General features: G+C 46.2%; 1 protein-coding gene across 1 annotated transcript in view; it reads left to right on the top strand.

The window, feature by feature from the left end:
- LOC119390613 (eIF-2-alpha kinase activator GCN1-like) overlaps window positions 1-16,676 on the top strand; it is a 298,045-nt gene that overhangs the window by 12,277 nt on the left and 269,092 nt on the right. The window contains 4 exon segments of the mRNA XM_049415316.1: window positions 6,329-6,457; window positions 8,843-8,858; window positions 8,900-8,907; window positions 10,914-11,022. Coding sequence (XP_049271273.1) covers window positions 6,329-6,457; window positions 8,843-8,858; window positions 8,900-8,907; window positions 10,914-11,022 — 262 coding nt within the window.

Below are 16,676 nucleotides of genomic sequence, written 5' to 3'. Positions count from 1 at the left end.
TTTACTTTTGCATTCCTTTGCACTTTGCGCAATGCCTGGAGAGTTAAAAAAGGACTAGAAGGCTAGGTGAATATTTGTTGCATAGCTAAATGCACGCTGAGTGTCATGACATTCTTGCGTTATTTTTTGCAACACAATATTCTTGCATTGCGATTCTTTTTGATACCTTCAAATCGGGCACACTCTTGGGGTGAATGAGTAGTCACTTCGTAAAATTACAAAGCATCAAAATGAGAAAGAAAGAATGTCACGACGTGCATTGTAGTCTAAGAAACATGACAAAGAAACTGAGCCAAAATAGGCCAAACGGTTACGAAGAAAATGGCTGCGCAAACTTGGCAGGCAGGCAAAAAGGCACTTTTGAGAAAACGGCTCTCGAAGTTTCACCTTGCGTCCAGTGATCTGGAATGCACCAGGATCATAGTTTTTGGTGTCCTTAGTGATGTGAGGTCTCTTGAGTTTGGTGCTTGCTTTGGTGCACTTTTGATGCCTTTTTTTCCCATATGGCATCCTTCTCTGCAGCTCCTTGAATGGAGTGTTTTCCAGGCTTCGGGCCAAGTGATGCACAAAACTCTCTATAAGCATGGAGAGTGCCAGTATTATACTTGCAGCTATTTCTGCGGCAATCAGTGAAGCGTTTAACTCTTCTGGTAGAATTGACCAAACTACCGAATGAAGACTCTGGGCCGCATTTTGACTTTTTGTTTTGGCAACAGCCGAGCAACTGAGGGTGGTCAGGTTTTAGTCGACTGGCAGCCATGCATTGCTGCCAATTTATATGTGTGTGGTGGTGAGCCTTGTCTTCAGCTTCTGCGCACAGTACTTGCACCAGCTCAGGGACCCAAGTGGGCAGAATTCATGGTGTGGCTCATCTCTCGAGGTGACATGATAGAATGTTGCCATTAAGGCCTTTTGCATGTCATCGATGTCAACGTTGTCATGGAGCCATACCATAACCAGTCAGTCTTTTAAATTTATCAGGTCTTGAGTCAGGGGCCCATCCTCCAAGTGGTTGATCTTTTTGCTTCTTGATACAGGCAGAGCTGTACCCATCCTCTTTTTGACATGATTTATACAGTTCTTTAGCCAATGGAATAAATCCGTATGTTCTTTCTTCAGAAAGAGTCGGGGAAGTATCACTGTCTCTATCACAAACATTGGTGTGTCGGAGGTCATTCTTTCCAGTGAGCTTCTGAATAAAATTAAGGTGGGGGTCGTGGAATTCAGTACCAACTTTCTTATTCCTTCGTAGGTTTTCATGAAAATTGGCACACTTATTGCAAACATTTCTGGGATAAAATTATGAGCAGTTTATTCAATAACGCGAGTTCGTCGGATATAAATTCAACTCCTGCTTCACACACGCCACGCTCATTTGCAAACCTCGCCTGTGATGCGTTCATCATCCACTCGGTCGCGGAAACGGTAATTTGCGAGGCTTTCGTTATTTAGAAGATCATCAGAGCTAGCGGCGATACCAAGCATGAATCCAAGCGTGCCTAAATTGCATCACAGCGCCTTCTTTCATGCCGATGTACTCGGCCGCGGGGTCCAGGAAGTCGCGCACTATATGCTGGCTGGCGGCATTCAGCGACAATACCAGTGCTCGCCACGGCGATGAAAAATCGGTTGCGCGAACGTACTTGGTCTCTCATTTGCGGCGCCGACGCGCGAAATTGCTAGCCGCTGCTCGGAGCGGTCAATGCGTGACAAGCTGGCCGGAGTCCGCTGCCGATGCGTAAGTGCCCATCCGCACTTTCGAGTAGCCAGCGGATGATGCGATTTGTTGCTTGCGACGAAGCACAGTGCGGCTTGTCCGCTAGCGCGATGTCCGTGCCCGCACAAAGTCGGATTCGTCTCGTAAACCAGCGCCGTAAGCGGAGTTAGGCCTAGCCACGACTCCGAGCAGTAAGCTCGGTCGCGGTGTGCGTGGCGCGTGTGCCCGATGTTTCAAAGCACGTCATGTTCGATCGCGAGTACAAAGAGTAGTCCCGAAGTTCTTCGTCACGGAGGACGAAGTGCTGACAAGCTGAACTACCCGAGACGCGCATCTGCGGTTCGCGACGAGATGGCGGCACGCTATTGTCTATTGTACACTGATGACTGCGCTTTCGCTTGCAGCTGTCAAACTACAGGGTAATCATATTCTAAATTATCGTCGACCCGGTACACAGAACAGAGCGAACGCGTCCTAAGTAGCGCGATTTTCGACAGTAACAGGTAACATCGCGACGCGTAAGCAGCAGACGACGTCTTCTCGAAGCGAGCATCGGACCAATGGCGAGGCGTGCTGGAGCAACATCGCGGACGCGCAATCGAGGCGTCGAAACGACCTTCGGAGATTTGCTTTTTCACGGCCGGTCTAGAGGCGCGCGCTCGTTCCTTACGCCTGAGCAGCCGCCGGGAGTACAATTGGAATTTTTCTATATAGTCACGACGGCGCGCTCCGCGTGAGGGCGTTGCGAGCCAACCGCCCAAGCGCGTTTCGCCGCATGCGCTTCGTGTTGTAAACCAGCTGTGCCTGGCCAATTCTCTGCTAATTACTTCTTTTGGTTGTAGAAAGTGGTGAAGGAAGTACAGGTGTGTGGGGACGTCTGCCTTTCTCGGCACTCGGCAATAGAAGAAGCACACGCAGCGCTACTAGCAACAACATTTTTAAGACCCGACCACCTCATATTCGATGGAGGCGAAAATGCCTGAGGCCCGTGTGCTTAGATTTAGGTGCAGTTAGAGCACCCAGCTGCACAGCAGTGCATTTTTTGGTGGGCCACGCATATTTACAACGTCACAGAGGGGAGACGTCACAGTGCTTGACCCACATTGTCAAGGAAAAGGCACTACCTTCAAAAGACATGGGCATTTGCGACGAAAACATGGAAGAAGCGGCGGTGCCTATTCCGGAAGATGTTATTGAGGAACTTGAAGCTCTGCGAGAACCTCCTCGCGAACCACCGAACTCTGTTGCCTATTCAGGCTTGGTGTATGTAGGTGGTTACACTGCCAAACTCGTCACTGATGTCGGTTGCGAAACATGCGCCATGCTAGTGACGACAAACCAAACGAGCAGTCCTTTGTATCATCTTCTCCGTCAGCAAGAAGCCTATGATCTACACTACCCAGAGCCGGAGTTACTGTCAATGCTGGACACATTGTGACGTTCTTCGAGAAAGCAGTCAAATATCTTCCTCGAACGAAAATCCTCGAGCTCTGCAATTGACTGTTGAGCCATACCATGAAGATTCGCCACCTCTGGACTGTCCGGAAGGTGTGGACAAGAGTCGCGCGAGGTGCTGGCTCTATTATTCTGAGAAGTTTCTCCGGATTCTTCTTATTAACTACACAAAAAAGTTAACAGGTCAGAATGACAGGCCTTCCGGTTTTATTCACAAGCCCTCGCGGAAGCATATCAGGCTGTGACAGACTTCACTCCTTTAAACGTGGTCGTCACTACAGTGTTTTACCAGCAGTGATTTTTTTTCAGTTCTCCATGCGCATATTGTTGTAGTACCATGGAAAACATTCTGTTCCCATTGAAAGGATTCTCTGAAGGTTTTTTGTTTCCTCTTCGTCTGCAGCGTGGCCGTCCCCATTATGCAGCGACTTTCACTTTTTGAAGTAGTGTTTCAATATTAAAGCACGAATTAAGATGCCTCTAACAAAAAATGTGCAATTTTGTTATTTCAAGTACAGCGACGGCCGGCACATACATTGAAAAACATTTCCTAAACCATGATTAAACCGTTTCCTCAACCAAATGCAATGTTCATCCTCTTACTTATTTTCGAAGTTACAGAAACCTAAAAAAAAACAGGCTGTGTGTATAACCGCGTCGATGCTTTGCCGAGCAACAGAAGCGGCTTATGAGCGGCCTGTGCCACCACTTCTGTAAGCGGAATTTACAGAGTCATCATATATACTTGCTACCATGTTTCTATCGCATTGGTACCATGAATACCATGTAGAGTTACTTCAGAAAGCGCACGGTAAGTCGGAAGCCGAGCACTCCCTGCGCGCGCTAGCCTCCGCAACGGCCGGGAGTGAGTTAGGGAGCAGTTGGCTCGGAGCGTTCCGACGAAATTGCGGCCATAGTAGCAACAGCCCCCGTGCGCAGGCCGTAAGGAAGGAGCGAGCGCGCGCCTCCAGACCGGCCGTGGCTTTTTGTGCGCTTGTTTTTAAAGGGAGGAGCCAGCGAGGCGGGGAATTTGAAAAGGAAAATGCCTTTTACGACGAGCTCTAAATGGTGGCACCCGTTGTACCGTTGCGGAGCAAGAATTTTTAAAAGCACTTTTGCGATCCACAATAATTTTAGACCCGCTAAGCCGGCAACTAATTTTAAAGACTTCTAGGTGGTTTTCAGTGAAGATATTTGGAATCAGATAGAAAGGGCTACAGAAACTGAAAATGTGATTTCAAAAAATCGACTTTTTTGCCATTTGCGCGATACGAAAGCCGCGTCCCCGTGGACGGGAGGATGACCGCCGCCGTAGCTCAGTGGTGGCTCGGACTCGTTATTCGAAGGTCGCAGGTTCGGTCCCTGCCGTGGCAAGTTATCTTTTCGTCCACTTTACTTTCTTCACACTTTATCCTAATTACAGGAATAACATCCCCTATACGTTCTTTGGCTTATTGTCTGTTGGTTCTCATTATTATTGTGGTCTAACTACGAAACGAGCCCTTAAAAGTCGTATTCTTTCCTTGTGAAATAGGCGCCAACCAACCAACCCATATGTGCCACCCCTACATTTCAACTTGTCTGTTGCTATTGTGACAGAAGAGGGGCACCGGCGCTATTGGCCTGAACCAAAGCCTCAACATTAGGTGCTGGTTGTGACTGCTTCTTTTTTCGGTCAGTCAACCAGTAGCCTCGTACGTCACACTTACCATGCTTCCGTCTCTTCAACTTTGCTTGCTGCTGCAAAGCATGGAATGATTGGCGCTGCCTCGATGCGCCGCCGGTGCAGGTGACCGCCAGCTGCCGGCCAGGTCACGAAGTCGCAGACACCGCCTAGTGGGACAGGTTCCCGATGAGAATCTCCGGCGCTCGGCTAATCGTTCGGTGCTCTCGCAGAAGCATGAACAAGCATGCACAAGCAACTGCCTCCTCCGAGCAGCCTGGACTGCAAATATTCATCCCCAGGCCATAAAAGCGTCAAGTCAGCCAAGCGTGTCTAAGGCGATTGAAGAGGGAACTGCCAGCCTTGAGGGGCTCAGGACACAAGTGCAGTGTTGTCGCTGCATCTGGTGCGTTTCGGGAACGTTTGAGGTTAACGAAAGCAGGGCTGATGCCGCCACACCATTCTGACGATCCAGCGGCGCCGAGCCGTGAAGTCCCATCATAACACTCCCCAGCGCGCTGCGTTGGAAAACTCAACAACACCACGTATGCGCCGGTGAAATAACGGCGAGCTATTTATGTTCACCATTTACCGCTGGTGGTATGCAGATCTCGGAGAAACTTGAGCATGTTTTCTATCACGCAACACTCCTACGTTTGTTTCAATTTGCAAAGTGTCCTTGAGACGCGCACGACGAAGGGGCCCTTTTCTGTACCCACTTATATGTGGAACGAGAAAAAAAAAGAACACCAGGCACACCTTGTGTCAGATGCCCCCGTGTGGCAGGAGACAGATGGGTCACTCCACCCACCGCAGCTTAAAAGAAAAAGAAATATCTAAGAGCATCTGATTCTTCATTGTTGGCACGCAGTCTTGGCCAGTCCCACAGAGTGGGTACGTGCCATAATTTGAGGAAACAACACACAAGCAAGCAGACATTGTCGACACTTGCAGCGCGTTGCTCAAGCACAAAGACCTAACAATTGTGACATTTTTAGTTCACCCTTGTCCTGTGTATACCTGTGCATTCATCTCGGGCGTCCATCTTTGTGCTTCAGTGGCGTGCTGCAAGTGTCGAGCTGCTTGTCGTTCTTAGTGTGATATTCCAATTTCTTGCTATCGCATGCATTGCTTCACCCTTGCGGCGAAATTGACTTTTTTCTTTCAGAGAAGTTTAGTTCGTTGTCGTCTATCATTCATAAAGACAAAAAACCTGAATGTGCTTCACCTAGCCGTAATGAGGGGTACTTCAGTTTTCCCTTGCTTGCTGAAGCTCCAGCACAAGTAGCATAAGAGTACAGACGTAGTGCATATGTATATTTACACACTTCAATGTGCCCTGCGTACTACTGGGCTCTGTAAAGTTCATCGTATCCACATTGTGCTATTGTTATGGTAAGGGGTTCAGCTACTCTTTCGGTAGGTTCATTGGCGGGAGGGCCTCTCCCAGTTTTGAAGCTGTCACTCATGCGTGTTAACTCGTGTATTTGCAGGTCAAGACAGACTTGTATGCGGAGGTGCTCAGCAGCCTAGAGCCCTCGTGTGCTGTGCTGCTCACGTGGTGCTACCTCATTGCCTACTTGGATGCCCAAAAGCAGAGGGATGTCATCCACTCCTACAAGGTACACTCGCATGTTTGTTGTTCTTTTTTCCAGTATTTAATTGTGATACACTCGTAGCTGGCTGGTTTCATTGACACTTCCGTGCATGTTTTGCCGATTTTCTGCTTTCTTGTTAAAAAAGAAATGACTCTCCATCCTTGTTTCGGCCTAAAGTGTTGACAAGCATTAGGATTGCTTTTTGAGACTTTGCTAATGGTACAGTAAAGCAGCATGCCCATAGGCCTAGTGTGTTTTGTGTTGGGTGGTAATGCAACTATCGTATTTCTTTGTCCCCAAGACAAATCGAATGCGCTTCATTTATTGATGCTGCTTCACAGTCCGCATTGAGGTGTCAATACAAAAGCTTTGGAAATTGCATGCCTGTAATTTGACATTGACAGTTCAATGTGACAAAATCTTTCGCATATGCATGCCACTCTGAGCAACATCTATGGCAGTAGTGCTGTGGGAGCTAATTGTCTCTCTTCTTTGAGACTTGTGATACAATGCAGTTAGAAAAAACAACATAATTTTCAGGAAAAGTCACTCAAAGGAATTTTTTTTTGGCTGGTTAATAGTTACTTTTCACAGCAATATTTTGAGACCCTGGCTGTTGTTTTATTGATATTTTATGGGCACTCCGCTGCATGACGATGTACCGTATATTGCCAATTATAAGTTGACTCCGATTATAAGTCGACCCCCCAACTTGCAACCCCTTCTAGGGGAAACAAGTTGACTCCGAACACAGCCTCATGCTGCGGCCATAGCTCACCAATAAGTTTTTCAGAAGAGGGAGTAATACAAAGAAACATTTATTTGCCCGTGAAACATTGCTTACGACTTGTTGACGCTTGAAGAGGACGCAGTCACGGTCATTGCCATCATGTGAGCCACTGCTGCTGCTCGCCATCGGAACGGGTGCCGGTGGTACTGAGATGCCGCATGTGGAAAAACGCCGTGCGGACCGATTTGACCCAGCAGGAATGAATGCTTTGCCTTCAGATCACTCACGCAGCGAAGTAACGCGCACTGTTTTTCATCTTAGGCTCAGGCCGTTCCATTTCATAAAGTTCGTGACCCATTTCTTGGATACTTTGAATTCTGTTTGCGGGATGCATATATCCTTCGCGACAGTACGTGCTTTTGCTTCAATATCATTGTAGCAAACACTCAGGCTCTTGCTTCTCTGGTCGTGAACCCAATCTCGAACCGCCTCCTCGACGGCAGTTTATCGTCCAGACTTCGGTCCGCGAAAGGAACGGTGTGTAGCACGCGTGTGAAGATCTTGGTCCTTTGTTTTCTCCATTCCCTCATGCACTTTTCTGACACATCAAACTTGCGCCCTGCTTCAACGTTGCTTTCCGACTCTGCGTAGAGGATCGCTTGCCTCTTGAAAGCAGCGCTGTACTGTTGCCGGCGTAGCAGTGGCATCTTGGCGTCCGTTTGGCAGCGTCGTAAATCGCTCACACCGCTGTTCGCAAGCGAAGCGAAATGCAGAAATGGCAAACAGGCGTGAGTGCAAAAAGACGCGAAGACGCTTGTGGGCGCATGTGATGGTCAAGTCGTGGTTAGTTCCCCGCGAAGTGTTGCCAGCCTGCAGGCTCTGCGAGCTTTTCTGTGGAACGCCGATGGTTTGTCACGAATCGTTTCTATTGTATGAAAACAAAACTGCAGTGAGCATCACAAGATAAATTCCTCTTTATTCATAGAGCATCGTGCTCCCTCTATCAAAGGTTTGAAATGCTGCTTTCGAGACCATGTTTCCCAAGCAGTTCACATGCTACACGGCGGAGATTTTTAAACGCGCTTTGTAGTTTCGCCTCGCGTGGTTTCGCTAGTGTTTCGCGATTGTCGTGGCAGATCGCAAAAATGTCCGGCTCCGGAAGCAGCGCGTGCGTTGGGAGATAGCTTTTGCCGCGACTTTTCTGCCTCTGCGGCTGATGTTATTGATGCGTCGAATAGCAGGAAATCCGAGGACGACCCTTCGTCGGACCCACAGATAAGTCGACTTTACGATTCCGCAAAAGGTCGACTCCGATTATAGGTCAACCCCTGAACTTTGGAAGGTTATTTTATGAAAAAAACGTCTACTTATAATCGGCAATATACGGTAGCTATGGGACTTAGCCTAACAGCTTTGTTGGTAAATTTTGCATCTGGACGAACCAGGGTGTGTATTGTTGAGGCACAGTGGCCACACCAGCTTGAAGTATTTTACTGTAGCATAGCTTTATGGGTTATTTGGGGTCCATTATTCAGTGGTGGAACCCTACGAATGGAATGATTTCTTTGCAAATTGAAACTTTTCTTTCTGTGCAACATCTCAAGATAACTTCGAAAAGTGTTTGTCATCTTGCTCCGAGTTAACGGTGCTCTGCATGTTTTTTCTGCTTTCTTTTGTAGGCAAAGTTCCTGGAAGTTTTCAGACTGCGGTGCTGTTGCAAGACTGCCGCACGACTCATGTTCTGGTAAGTGTGGCTTTGTGGGCCTAGTTTGAAGAGATGCGGAAGAGAAAAACAGTTTCGCTCTTATTGACAAGTTAACCTTTCGCAGTACCAAAAGCACCACCACGCTGTGTCATGGGGCTTGGTAAAGTAGAGAAAACGTCGTAAATAAAAAAAAAAAGCAGTTTGCATTGCTCCTTGATGTTCTTGCACTAACTGTTAGTGACATCATAGATTTTGACGGTGATTTCTAGGGCCCCAATTCTTTATCTATTGGTAGAAGTTAATTACATCGCGTCAAAAGGACCTAGAGACCTAAGTGACAATATTCAGCAAGTTTTTATTGAGCCAGTGTGGCCAAAACACGATAAAGAACTCCACTGAAATATGCAACATCACTAGAGGCCGGATTTTTAGGCAATAGAAAAGAAAAATGCCATTTTAGGCACCAAGAATATGCAGGCTAAACAACGTTTTAGGCCTCCAATATTGTAAATATAGGCACAATGAATTTTCGCATAAATGCAAATAATTTCAAGCGAAGACGCGCGCGACCTCGATCTACGACAGGAAAACAAAAATATGATTGCTCAAGATGGCAGAAAGGCGCCAACAGTTGAACATAGCCGTGCAACTGTGCTTTGTTCCGCACAGTACCAGTCCCCCCCCCCAAAAAAAAGAAACTTTCTGGCTGTGCTACAGCAGTGAACACCTGAAAAACTAAATTACAAACAAAACGAAATCCACATGCACATTACATTTTTCTTTCTTTTCTTGCTCTGCACTCTCCTCTGACGGCTCTCCGCGGTTTTGTATTCGCTAACGCTCGCGCCATGATAGCGCAACGGCGAATGCTCGCTGGAGTGTCCCACTTCACTGCTGCTAGCGGTTGTTTCAGGGAGTTGGTTGAACTAGAGGGCTAGGTTGATTCCTATAGAGTTCTGAACAGTCAATGTTGCACAGTAAAATAAGTAACTGGCTCAAACTGCACCCAGAAGCGAAACTTGAGACTAAATAGTGTTTGTATAAGTGCCAATTTGGTAATAGGCATTTATAGGTATGTGTAAGCATTTAGGCACAAACGCCAATATGGGCATTTATAGGCATTTAAAAACACTATAAAAGCCCTTCTTAACCTCTAATTCATTCGTATATCAAAGTGGCGTGATAGGAGCGCAAGGAACGAATAGGCATTTGCCTAAATTCGGGTCTGTAAACATCACACTCGCATTCAGGTGCTGAAGTTTCAACTCACAAAATTGAAAAGAATAGAATGTAGACCTTCATTTTATATTATTTTATTATTTATACATACTGTCATTCCCAGAGGAATTATAACAGGCGGACAATCTTAGGCAGTGATTAAGTACAGTCAATAGAAAAAGAAAAAATAATAAGAAATTAACAAAAAAAAACAAAACATACAAGCATATTTGTCAAAGTACAAACACATCGGCACTTCACTTAAATAACAAAAGAGATCACATAACACCATATAAGTTTGCGAGGCTATCAAGTCGCCTTCTGCTAGTTTTACCTGTTTGAACTTCTTTCACTCCGTATGTGCCATATTTTTACCCCGACCATGTCTGACGTGTTCGTTGTAAATGTAGGAGGCTTTGAAAAATGTTGCTATATCTGGACGCAGCTTCAATGGTTAGCATTGGAAAATCGTAAGTGCATTCAAATATGGTCGTTATAACCGATAGTTCGTTATATGTGGGATCGTTATAAGTGGGTTCGACTGTACTTCGAGATTTAAGAAGTCTTAATTCGTGTTGAAGCAAATTCGAATACTGTGTTATTCGTTCGAATACTTCAAGTGATCGAATATTTGCCCCAGCCTAGACTGTTCTCTAGAGAGGCTGCGCGAAGTGGATAGAATCCTGAAATTAGACGTCCTTCATGTTATTGTTCGCATTTTGGGGAGACATCATGTAGCCTTTTTCATAAATACCTCTCTGAAGCCTAATTGATATTGAGGGTGCCATGGGGGATAAGCCACGGATAATGAGCTGTTGTTTCTGCAGGAGCAGTCACGCTGTCTTCTGAGGCATGCGACCCACGAGGACTTCAAGGAGCAGCTGGTACCTGCCCTGCAGAAGGCCATGCTGCGCAACCCTGAGATCATCATGGAGAGTGAGTGCCGTTGTTGTTGTTGGGTGTAGGGCCGCAGTTCAGCAACGTGTCACTCTGTATTGGTGTGCTTGTGACTCATGAGACTCCTTCGGTTAAAGGGACACTAATGAGCAAAACGATTTTTCTCGCATTAATAAAGTAGTCTTCCACGATACCAAAAACACCACGCTTGCTGCGAGAAGACGCATAATAAGCGAGAAAACGCACAAAAAGAAAATACACGTGGCGACGCCACCTTGGAATTCCCGCACCATTTGCCGTGACATCACATATTTTTGACGGCACCTGCTTGGGCCTACGTAGTTCCTAATCGGTTAAATCGAAGTACATTGTCCTCTGAGGGGGCCAGAGACTTGACGTAACGAGTTTGTGGAAATTTAGTCGAGCCAGTGGCGCCAAAATATGTTAAATGCTCTTTGAAACCTTTTACGTCACGAATTACAAAGTTCGGCGCGAAATTTAAAAATGAAACTTTGAACTTGGTTTTCTCCTCTAATAATAAACCTATGGTGGTGAAATAAACTACACAAGAGTTCTCCGAGCACACTTTATCAATCTAAACCAATTCATTGTTTTCTTTAGTGTCCCTTTAAAACATTTCTAACCTCAATACAGCAAAAGCTCGTTAATTCGACCCCCATTAATGTGGAAAATCGGATAATTCGGATGTGTTTTCTGGTCTCGTCAAGCTATCTATGTTTAATGCTATCGAAATCTAATTAAATCGGTCATATTGGCCACAACTCAGTTAATTTGGATGATCGTAGTACTAGTCGCCACGCACGAAGCCCGCATGTGCAGCACAAAGGACCGAAAACAGCATTCCCAAACAACCGAAATAGCTGCAGGTGTTCAGACAGGCGTGGTCACCATCCATGACTGCATTAGCAAGCCAGGTTTGTTCCAGCTTTGTTTTCATTTGGGGCAGTGTGAGTGCAATGTCACAAAACTCAAACATCAAACATAGTGGAAGCTGTTAAAGAGAGGAGCGTCAGCTGCAGCCCACATGCTGGCATAAATCTCTCTAGTTACATTGTTTGAGGAACGATCAGTTGCTGGCCATTTTTTATGAAAAAATTATCTTCACATGCTCGTGGTGATGTTGGTATTGGCGATACGTAATGAGTAGGCTTGTGCGAATAGTCATCATCATCATCATCATCATCAGCCTGTCTACGCCCACTGCAGGGCAAAGGCCTCTCCCATGTTCCGCCAATCAACCCGGTCCTGTGCTTTCTGCTGCCACGTAATACCTGCAAACTTCTTAATCTCATCTACCCACCTAATTTTCTGTCTCCCCCTCACGCGTTTGCCATCTCTTGGAATCCAGTCAGTTACCCTTAATGACCACCGGTTATCCTGCCGACGTGCTACGTGCCCGGCCCATATCCATTTCTTCTTCTTGATTTCAACTATGATGTCATTAACCCCCGTTTGTTCCCTGACCCACTCTGCTCTCTTCCTGTCTCTTAAGGTTACACCTATCATTTCCTTTCCATCGCTCGCTGCGTCGTCCTCAATTTAAGTTGAACCCTCTTGTAAGTCTCCAGGTTTCTGCTCCGTAGGTAAGTACCGGTAAGATGCAGCTGTTATATACCTTCCTCTTGAGGGATAGTGGTAGATTACCATTCATGATTTGATAATGCTTGCCGAATGAGCCCCAACCCATCCTTATTCTTCTAGTTATTTCACTCTCATGGTTCGGCTCCGCGGTTACTACCTGTCCTAAGTAGTGCGAATAGTAAAGTTTAGTAAATTTAGGTTCGATGGGAATTCGAAGGGAATAGTGATTTGGTCGAATAATTTCGAACCAAATTCGAATACTGTATGTCACAATTATAAAAAAAATGAGCATATTTCTCATGACCCAACTAACCTGCACAATATCTTTTTTTTTAATTCAAACAAGACATAAATGTCATTCTTTTTGGCTCAGAGGAAGTGGAAGCAACTTTGTATAGTAGCAGGATTTGACTTCCGGTAGAAGGCAAGTGATAATCTGTAAAATACGTTGTTTTAAAATTTAGTATACTTAGTGCGTATAAGCTGGTATAACAAGCTTTTAAGTTTAAAAAATGATGAATCGATGTTCATTTAATCTTGAAGTGGTGTTTCCTGGCAGTGCGTATTTTACCTGGAAAGGTGCACGCCTGGTACAGCACTCTTCCAGTACAGTGAAACCACCTTTACAGGCGGGGGGTGTTACATGCGGACTAAAATACACCTGTTCGTTCATTGCGAGTACTTCGAAATTTCCAATAATTTAAATTCGAATCGAAGCGAATTTGAATAAAGTAAAAGCTCGTTAATTCTGATTTCACGGGACCGGAAAAAATGTCCAAATTAACCGAATGCCGAATTAACGAATGAGCAGGAAAAACATTAAAATCATGTTGGAGAAGCATACTTTTATTTGCTGAAGTATTTTGTAATGGTCGTCTGCGTTTTCGTGCAGATTCCGGCTGAAAATTACAATTTTTCTTAACTCTTCCAAATGGCCAACTACACGCAAGCTGTCGGAAGTGCTCAGGCAAACGTCCTCTAATATCAAAAGTGCCTCCGAGACTTCCCGAGAGGTGCGATGAGGTCGCAGCTGCATCTCCTCGCATGACTCTTCGTCAGAATCGTGGTTTTTCCTGGGCGCCCGTGACATCATTAATAATTTCTTGATTGGTCAGGATACCAGTCGTGGCGGCACGATCATCAATCGCAATGTAGTCCTAAAGGGTCGCATTGTGGAAGGACAGCATCGAAGGTCAGGCAGTCATCGTCGGTGGACTTGGCTGGCACCTCGTTGATGCCATCGTCAGCTACTGCCGCATGCTCGGGCCTCACAAAACCACTCTGCTGAAAAAAAAATAGAGAACTCTGCGAGAAGAGACGGTGCCGACACGACAACACAAGGGAAAATGGCGTCGGAGGCGCAGTGGAGCGAAGAAAGAAGACGCAGACGTTCGGTCACGCTGTGAGCGCCCCCACTAGTTGATGACGATGGCGATGCCACTGAGGTTTCGGTTTCACTCCAGTGGTGCCAGCACTGCTTTACCACACTTTCGTGTAGCGGCAGCCGTCAGCATTTGTCCGAATTAAGCTTTGCGGAGCCGAATTCTGACTAATTGACGAAGGCTTGGTCCCATAGATTAACATGCACTTTGGCCGGGACTAGTAGAGCTGTACAAATTATCTGAATTAACGGGTGTCGAATTAACGAGCTTTCACTGTACTGTAATATTCGTTCGAATATTCGACGTGCTCGCATATTCGCACAAGCCTAGTAATGAGGGATGGGTGCAAAGCACGTTTCGGCTTAACACGTGGGGCATTGAGCAGCAGTAACATTGTGAACAAAGTTATAAATGACGAATATTACGGCTTTTACACTGCTGTTATGCAAAATAAGTACTGCATTTGCGTATTCTTCAAGAAAATTAAAATACATTGATGAATAGACTCTTGTTTATGTTTTCTCGATACTTGCAATAATTCAGCACTTGGTTAATTCTGACATTTTCTCTGGTCCCATGAAATCAAATTAACGAGCTTTTACTGTATATAATGAAGCATGTCTATCTGCCATTTCAATATAACAAAGTTCCACTGCTACCGGAGAGGAAGACTGAAGCACTAAATTGAAACCTTTGCTCGCACCAGTGGTGACATGAGTAGTATGGTTCTGGCGATTGCATTTTTCAATGGAAAATGCATTTTTTCAAAAGCTGGCTGCGGCCCATGGACAATGTGCAAGCAAGTCTACAGGGAAATGTTTAGTGCAAACATTCTCACATTAACTGGTACAGTCAACTGCAGATTTTCGGACGCCCGATTTTCCGGACATGCTCGAAAATTGGACGCTTTCGGGCACCGTCATCAGCCCCATAGACGTCAATGTATTAGAACGTCCGAAATTTCGGATGCTGAATCTCTTCCGCGTCCGATTTTTCGGACTTTCTACCCAAATTGCAGGTCTGAAAGGCATTAATTGAAGCCTCCACCTCTGCCGCGTCTATAATCTTGTAGGTTCAAAGCAGCGATTGCGCGTGTCGATCTGTTTGCGACAGTAGCAGAGTCCAAAAGTCAGCTTGCCGCAATGCCGAAGGTTATGGGGTGAAGCAGACCAGAAATTCAAAGGGGCCATATCACGCGTAGTGCGGCGATGTCTTTACGGATAAGCAGCGGAAATGAACGGAGGCGTGATGGTGGCAGGCGGCAAACGCGCCAGTACGGCTTAATCGCCGACAATCCTTACGATAAGCATCTTCAGTTAACTGCTCGGCAGTGCACGTGTCTTAGCGCAGTTGCATGCGTACTGTACGCATTAACAGGCGAGAACCCAAACGCGCCGCGCCGCCATTCATGCTGCCTCTTTGTGCGAGACCGCAAGTGCGCCGCACAGACGTGTTGCCTTCACGAACGAAACCAGCTCGCCACTGCCGCTCCGTATTCGGTCAGGAACGGAATGGTCATCACGAACCCTTTCGTGACAAATGCTGCCTACGGTACAGCGAGAGTACAGTGACGGCGTCAGCTTAGTTGGCGATGTGCTGCACACAACTAGAAACGATTGGCTTCACACAGCAGCAAATGCTGCGTATCGGCAGAGATTCGGCAATGCGTGTGCGTATCGTTTACGTGCGCAAACGCATCAGGGAAAGCCGGACGAGTCGTCCACTCTTCCTACACAGTCTTTGTGTTCCGCGTCATCGTTTCCAAACGCTCCATGTGAGAGAGCCGTATTCTATTCCGTGTTTTGCTAGTATCAGCGGCGCTCATCACGAGACGCAAATTTGCAAGTGGCAGTTGGCACGTAAGCCGGGTTCGCGGCAGCTACCTAATGTACTTGCGAGAGCCTGGACGCGCAGCAAAATGCCTGATAAGTGTACTGGGAGGCATTAAAGCTATTTCGGACAGGGCTGTGGCGATTTGACCGCTTGAGCGGAATAAAAAAGCATGAATTTGTTTTTTTGGACTGCCTGGTTTTTCAGACGATTTCGCGGTCCCTAGGGAGTCCGAAAAATCGGACGTTGACTGTATTTTGATGCCAGCCAGCAGACACGTTGGTTAGCTTAATGTTGTTTTTTTGTGTAGATGTACTTCATGTTGATGTCTCAAACTAGGCAAACAATGCTATAGAAAATGGCTTACATGTCAAAGACTTAATGGTCAAAGACAACATTTTTGGAGCTGCTCGCAGTTACCACTCGCACTGCTACGAGCTCTAAAAATTATGTTGGGGTTCTGTGATAAAGTTGACTTGCAAGACTTGCTGAATGCACTGTGGTGACTGAAATTTGCGATGCCATATCAGACTTTGCTCCGTTCTTCAGACATATGCACGCACAATGTAGAAAAATACAAAACGTGGCCACCATAAACGGAGAGGCCGTAGGTCAGATTGTCGCCTTGCTCCCATGCAATTTTGTACCACAGCTCTTTTGTTGTTCCGGCAGGCCGGTAGCCAGAAATTTTTTTGGGCGCCTATTTTCATTATTTTCGGTAAAACACCATGTGTCATAAAAATGGGGGAGGGGGAACGCCCCCCCTGCCTATGGGCCTGTTTTGCGGCTTGTGACTACATTCAATGTTGTGCATTTATCGGAGCGATAGAGAGCAAGTGGTTTCGTTCAGTGATGACAAGCCACAGTGGCAGAATAGGC

Source organism: Rhipicephalus sanguineus, chromosome 4 (genome assembly GCF_013339695.2).
Source record: "Rhipicephalus sanguineus isolate Rsan-2018 chromosome 4, BIME_Rsan_1.4, whole genome shotgun sequence".
Taxonomy (NCBI): domain Eukaryota; kingdom Metazoa; phylum Arthropoda; class Arachnida; order Ixodida; family Ixodidae; genus Rhipicephalus; species Rhipicephalus sanguineus.
The sequence above is the reverse complement of the archived record's forward strand: the minus strand, read 5'-3'. Positions and strand labels throughout refer to the sequence as shown.